Source organism: Borostomias antarcticus (genome assembly GCF_949987555.1).
Source record: "Borostomias antarcticus genome assembly, contig: scaffold_94, whole genome shotgun sequence".
NCBI lineage: Eukaryota > Metazoa > Chordata > Actinopteri > Stomiiformes > Stomiidae > Borostomias > Borostomias antarcticus.
The window spans coordinates 47,501-55,000 of record NW_028176445.1 but is presented as its reverse complement, the minus strand read 5'-3'; the positions used below and the strand labels follow the sequence as shown (position 1 = coordinate 55,000).

Here is a 7,500-nt window from a genome sequence, read left to right as displayed (position 1 = left end):
TAGCCCCTGATTGGTTCCCGTGGCAAAACAGCCTTCCGAAGCAACAAGCAGTAACGTTAACGTGAGTAGAATAAACACAGCCAGTGTTTATGTCCCAGCGGAAGTGCAGTTTTTTTTTCAATTAAACGAGAACAAGAGTATGCACTAGCGGAGTTTCTCGGAGGAGAAGACGTTTTGGGCGTTCTTCCGACTGGATTTGGCAATAGTTTACGTTGATTGACTGGAGGAGTTAATCTGTCAAGGCAAGTACTTCCGCATGTGAGCCCGCTAGATCGGGACAGTCTCACGAGGCTAACGACCCCCTTCCGTACCCCCAGACTACGGCGCCGGTGAGGACGGCGCCCTCCCCAGGTCAGTGTCCGTGGCTACGGGGCTCAACAACATGGTGCGGCGGCCGCGCGTTCGCACCATCTTCCCACACGCGGCCGGCCACAACGACACACTGCTGAGCTTCGACGAGGGCGACATCATCACGCTGCTCATCCCGGACGAGAGGGACGGCTGGATGTACGGAGAGCTGGAGAAGAACAGGAAGTGAGTGTCTCTCGGGCGCGCGCACTCGAAGGAGTGTGTACACGCACTCGCGCACCCACTCAAAGTGTATACACACACACATACTCGCTCACTCGGAGTGTACACACGCACACACACACGCTCGCACACACAAGGAGGCACACACTCGATGGATTGTGTATAGACACACACATACACACACACCTACAAACACATTCACAAACTCAGTGCATAAAAACTCTTTATAGGCTGTATAAAGCAGGCCTCTACCACTCGTCATCTACTTTTCCTCTCTCGCATTGAGACGTAACGTTACCGCTCATTCACATCATAACCACAGACCACCCAGCCATGGTGCCCTCACAGACCACCCAGCCGTGGTGCCCTCACAGACCACCCAGCCATGGTGCCCTCACAGACCACCCAGCCATGGTGCCCTCACAGACCACCCAGCCGTGGTGCCCTCACAGACCACCCAGCCGTGGTGCCCTCACAGACCACCCAGCCCTGGTGCCCTCACAGACCACCCAGCCATGGTGCCCTCACAGACCACCCAGCCATGGTGCCCTCACAGACCACCCAGCCATGGTGCCCTCACAGACCACCCAGCCCTGGTGCCCTCACAGACCACCCAGCCGTGGTGCCCTCACAGACCACCCAGCCGTGGTGCCCCTCAGCAGCTGTTGTGGACATGGTGGTGGTCATCAGGCTCTACCTGCTGCGTGATCAGATTATATTGGCCTCCCCCCGACCATGCCTGTTTGGGAGGGGCGGGCGCTCTGGGCTCCTACGCTGCTGCCAGGTGATGAGAGAGAGAAAGAAGGAGAGAGAGAGGGGAGAGATAGAGAGAGGGAGGGAGGGAGAGAGCGAGAAGGGGAGGGAGAGAGAGAAAGAGAGAGAGAGAGAAAAAAGATGGAGGGAGAGAAAGAAAGAGGGAGGGCGACGCCACCTGTCCCTCAGACACAGACGAGTGCCAGGGGAATGTCCTCCTCTGCTATCCCTCCACCAACTGTGGATCTGACCTATGAGCAGATATGGACCCCAAAGATGAGCTGCCCACCCGAGCCTAGGTTGACGAAGTCGTCAAAACTGGCTCCACACGATCCTTGGCGTTTCTTTGCGGACCAGCTAGTGGAGTGGAGGGAGTTGGGCCTTTCTGACCCAGGACCAGGTGGAGAGACTGAGCTGCGACACCCCTACAATCTCAGAGCAGGTGTTCACCCCTCTCTGTAGCGTTGTCCTGCTCCTCACCTTACGATTACCAAACTAGCAGATCAGCACAAAAGTTCTGATTGATTCAATAGAAGATCTACGTCTTAACAGTTTTGTTTGTCAAAGAGTTTAGCTTCCTCTGTTAAAAAGCAGTCTTCGCTGTGTTCTGGAGTTGATGCCATTTGTGTTGTCCTCACATTGCTGTTTGTTGTCGATGATTGTGGTATTTGTTGGTTTTTTACATTACATTTAGTCATTTAGCAGACGCTTTTATCCAAAGCAACTAACAATAATTGCATTTAATGTAGGAAAAGCCAATGTACTACTACTTGCTTGAACTCACAAGTGCATCTTCTTTCTAAAACAAGTGACTAAGAGCATAATCTAGTGCTGAAGGAAAAGTGCAAGAATGAAGATGAGTTTTGAACCTGCGATGAAAGATGGGCAGCGACTCTGCTGTCCTGACGTCAGTGGGCAGTTCATTCCACTACTGCGGGGCCAGGACAGAGAAGAGCTGTGACCGTGTCGATCGACTGCAGGGGCCTTGGAGTGACGGGGCAACCAGTTGCCCCGAGGTAGCAGAGTGTAGCGGTCAGGAGGAGGTATAGGGTTTGACCATGGCCTGGAGGTAGGAGGGGGCTGTTCCTTTCATTGCCCTGTAGGCTAGTGCCAGAGTTTTAAACTGGATGGGAGCCGCTACAGGGAGCCAGTGTAGGGAACGGAGAAGGGAAGTTGTGTTGGAGAACTTGTGGTGGTTGAACACCAGGCGAGCAGCAGCTTTCTGGACAAGTTCAAGGGGTTTAATGGCTGACGCCGGTGCCCCAGCGAGGAGGGAGTTGCAGTAGTCCAGGCGGGAGATGACCAGGGCCTGGATGAGCACCTGCGTCGTTTCATCAGTGAGGAAAGGGCGAATCCTCCTGATGTTGTAGAGCATGAATCTGCAGGAACGTGTGACGGATGTGACATGTGCGGAGAATGACTGTTGATCATCCAGGATCACACCCAGATTCCTCGCAGTCCGAGTCAGCGTCACCAATGGTGTGTCTTCAATGGTGATGGCCAGGTCCCGGTGCGGGCAGCCCTTCCCCGGGAGGAACAGCAGCTCAGTCTTGTCTAGATTGAGCTTGAGGTGATGTGTTGTCATCCACTCCGAGATGTCAGTCAAGCACCCAGCGATGCGTGTCTCCACTTGTGTATCAGAAGGGGGAAATGACAGGACCAGTTGGGTGTCATCGGCATAGCAGTGAGAGGAGAAGCCATGCTAGCGAATGACTGAGCCCAGAGGTATTTGTAGGTACTAACTAGATTTTTGTGTTTGTGAAACACATTGCCAGTCAGCCAGCGAATATATCGCATCGACAACTACTGTAAGTGCTTTTCGGGTCATAAAGATACCAACGTTGCCATGACCCACCCATGTGTATCATCTGCCATCATTGCCATGACAAAGCACCCATGTGTATTGTCGTCATGGTGATCCACGGGGCTGGTCCGTGTGATGCCACAGAGCCGACCGGACACACACACACACACCTCTGTCACACTTCGGCTGAGAGATAACGTATCCTGGCAACTTGCCTAGCAACACATTCTATGTACCGACACAGATATCATGTCTCATCGGTGTGTGGAAGGGGAACTAGACAGAACCAAGCGTTCTCCTCCAGCAGATGAATGTTCCACCAGATACCTTCACCCCAGGGTAGACACGACGGGCGAAGAAGTCAATCACATCCACTCAAAGATTAACTTTGCTACAGGCGCCCTGGAGGCTGAAATCCGATCCCTGTATCTGAACTCATGGTAGGACTAACCGTGCCCACGCTATTTTCCAGAGAAGTTGATATGGTATCTATCTACCTCAGGTGTATTTACTGTAGCCAAGTTAAACATCAGCTGACTGCGCTCACACTCCAAGCCCAAACAGACAAATATGAATGTTCCCAGCACACTGGAGCCAAAGGGCTCATCTGTATCGGTTGTCCCAGCGGAAGGATATTCTGTGAAACCCTTTAGGAACCAAGAGATTCCAGGTAGAACCATAAGACAAAGGTTCTAACCGATAAAAAGGTTCCATCAGGAAGAGAAAAAAAGGTATCCCTGCGCTTGTGATTAGTTTGTTTTGACCTTGTCTAGACGTTTTGACCTTGTCTAGACGTTTTGACCTTGTCTAGACGTTTTGACCTTGTCTAGACGTTTTGAAGGTATTCGTCCTCCACAAAAGTCTTTAGTAGAAGGTAGAATACCTAGTGACCATGATTTATCAAGTGAAGCACACTGCAGCTCGGCCAACGAAGTCTTCAGTCAGAGCCATGAAATGAATCCAGCCATTTTTATTTCCTTCTCTCCTCTTCCACAAATGTCACTGTCAATTGTACAGTTAACGCCGGGCACACAGCAAGGAGAAAAGCTATTTCTTTTACAAACTAGGGCTGCAAGCAGCAGTGAGCAGGCCCTCACACCCCACGCGTGTTGGGGTGCGGCGACGTTAAAGGGTGTGCTATTTCGGTGTCCAGTACTGAGAGAAACTTCCTGTCACCAGTAGGTGGCACTCTAAGTGTGACAATACCGATGCATAGATGTGTTCAGGACGGTACCTTGATGAAGTGTGAGAAATGTTGTGTAAGTGACAATGAATGTAAGAGTTATGATGACTTCCTGCTTGATCTGTAGGCGGCGCTATGAGTATGACTCAATACTGACCTACAGATGTGTTCAGGATGTGACCTTCATCAAGCGTGAGCAATTTGGGGTAAATTGGATAATGTATGTAGGAGTTATGAGGACTTCCTGTAAGCAGTAGGTGGCGCTATAAGTATGACTCAATGCTGACACACAGATGTGTTCAGGATGCGACCTTCATCAAGCATGAGCAATTTGGAGTAAATCGGATAACATATGTAGGAGTTATGAGTACTTCCTGTTTCACTACTGTAAGTGTGACTCAATACCGACGCATAGTTGTGTTCAGAATGCGACCTTCATGAAGCGTCACAATTTGGTGCAAATCGGATCATGTATGTAGGAGCTTTGAGGACTTCCTGTTTCACCAATAGGTGGCGCTATAAGTGTGACGCAATACTGACACATAAGATGAACCTTCATGAAGCGTGAGATATATCGGACAAATCAGATAATGTATGGAGGAGTTATGAGGACTTCCTGTTTTATGGCGAAATGTCAAAATTTGGCGGGGCACCACGGTAATGGTGAAAACTCAATTTTATTTGATCGAATTAAATCTGTAGGAGGAGTTCGTTAAAATACGAGGCATGGAAATGGTAAAAACAAGGAATAAATGGCACATTAAGAGCAAAATGACTGACTTCCTGTTGGATGTTGGGTATAGGTCCAAGAGACATTTTAGTGTGTCTCGATGAACTACATATGCCCACCAAATTGCGTTCGCCTACATCAAACTGAAAGGTGCGGCTCGCCATTTTAAATTTTCCAGGGGGCGCTCTTGAGCCGTTTTGACACGCCCATTTCCGTCACTCATGAAATATCACATTTTTCACCGGGACTGATGTATCTGCAAAGTTTCATCCGTTTTCAGCGATGTTTAGGCCGCCAGCAAGGCATTTGTTTGGGGAGAAGAAAAAGGTAGAAGGTAGGAGAATAATAATAATCCTTACAATTTCAATAGGGCCTCGCACCGCCAGTGCTCGGCCCTAACTAGCGCTGCGAGCAGCATTGAGCGGGCCCTCGCGCCCCAAGCGTGTCGGGGTGCGGCGCCGTTAAAGGGTGTGCTGACCCCCACCTACTGCTTAGAGGAAGTCCTCATAACGGCTACATACATTATCCGATTTACCCCAAATTGCTCACGCTTGATGAAGGTCCTGAACACATCTGTAGGTCAGTATTGAGTCATACTTATAGCCGCCTACAGGTCAAGCAGGAGGTCATCATAACTCCTACATACATTGTCCGATTTACACAACATTTCTCACGCTTCATCAAGGTACCGTCCTGAACACATTTATCCACAGTATTGACCCATGCTTAGAGCGCCACCTACTGGTGACAGGAAGTTTCTCTCAGTACTGGACACCGAAATAGCACACCCTTTAACGGCGCCACACCCCGACACGCGTGGGGTGCGAGGGCCCGCTCACTGCTGCTCAGCCCTAGTAATCCTTACAATTTCAATAGGGCCTTGCACCGGCAGTGCTCGGGCCCTAATGAGGAGAAAATGACCGCGTTAGGATAAAATATATAAAAACATATAGGGGGGCGTAAAACGAGTCTGACGCAAATCCACACCCTGAGCAGCTGGTGTTGAAATGATGCTAATGTCGCCCACCAAGGGGAGCAACAGGAAACACTCACCTTCGTATTCAGGTCTATCTGCGCGTCAATTGCTCCCCACCCAACACACACACACACACACACACACACACAGCGCCTGATTGCTGATTACTTGGCTATTTACGACCACCTGCTGGGCACATCTGCCTGTTCCGAGCCACGGACCTGCCTGTAATTGGTTAAAGCCCGGAGAGAGAGGGTGGATGGGATTGGTTCTCATCCCACCATGTTTACTCTGAACACAGTGGAGGAATCATGATGAACAAACAGCTCAGAATCATCTGGGAGCGAAGCCCATTTAGCTGAAGCTTTCAGGACCCTGTGGAGAGACGGCTCTGGAGATGAGGAGGCCTGTTTTATAGCAGGGCAATCGCTAATCATCCCTCTCTTATTTATCTCTCTCCCTTTCTCTCTCTCCCTCTTTCTCTGTCTCTCACCCTCTCTCTCTTCCTCTCTTTCTCTCTCCCTCTCTCTCTGTCTCTCACCCTCTCTCTCTTCCTCTCTTTCGCTCTCCCTCTCTCTCTGTCTCTCACCCTCTCTCTCTTTCTCTCTCTCTCTCTCTCTCTCACACACAGGAGAGGATGGTTTCCATCATCTTACTGCCGCACATACTCAGAGCCAATTGTGAACAACAACAGGTAAGGAGACTCCTCACACACACACACACACACACACACACACACACACACACACACACACACACACACACACACACACACACACACACACACACACACTCTCCTAAGGTTTCCCCCTGACGTATTGTTCGTAGGGTTTCCTCTGATGACCTTTAAGCCTGCTGGGACCTATCGCTCCGAGAGGGAGGGGCAGTTACACTCCTGAACGAGAGGGAGGGGCAGTTACACTCCTGAACGAGAGGGAGGGGCAGTTACACTCCTGAACGAGAGGGAGGGGCAGTTACACTCCTGAACGGACGTAGTCACGCCGGCTCCAGCTCCAACTGGAGTCAATTGAGCGTTAGGTTAGGAGAGGTTTATTTCTAGACACTGAAAACCCAAGGTCTGACAAAACAAAAGACCAGCTGAAACTATATAAATATATAGCCTACCTAATTAACAGTTGCCAACAACAACGCTGCCGTTTTCTGTTGCCTGGCTGACCTACAACTACATTAGCGCTGCCAACCAGAGTCTGTTTCGCAAGCCTTGCTATGGTTTTGGTGCCACCCTGGGCACATCCCATTGGCCCAAAACTGTCGCCTCCCTGTGATGACTGCCAACTTATTTCCTTGTGCGTATGAATATGCACAACAGTCGTAATACATATTCATAGCAGCTGTTGTCCAACACTAGAGGTGAAAGGCGGTGCCTCCAAACACCACCTGAACGACACCAACACGCAGCACACGTATGCGGATATCTAAGACCAAAACCACAAGCATAAGCCAATCAGATGTGTGCCAGTGAAACACGATCCTCTCCTGGCTGCAAAAGGGAGAAGTTCCAG

The 7,500-nt window shown here is 50.3% G+C and overlaps 1 protein-coding gene across 1 annotated transcript in view; it reads left to right on the top strand.

The window, feature by feature from the left end:
- baiap2l1b (BAR/IMD domain containing adaptor protein 2 like 1b) overlaps positions 1-7,500 on the top strand; it is a 61,615-nt gene that overhangs the window by 42,460 nt on the left and 11,655 nt on the right. Inside the window, exons 10-11 of the mRNA XM_084462478.1 lie at positions 318-534; positions 6,609-6,671. Coding sequence (XP_084318604.1) covers positions 318-534; positions 6,609-6,671 — 280 coding nt within the window. The remainder of the gene's footprint in view (positions 1-317; positions 535-6,608; positions 6,672-7,500) is intronic.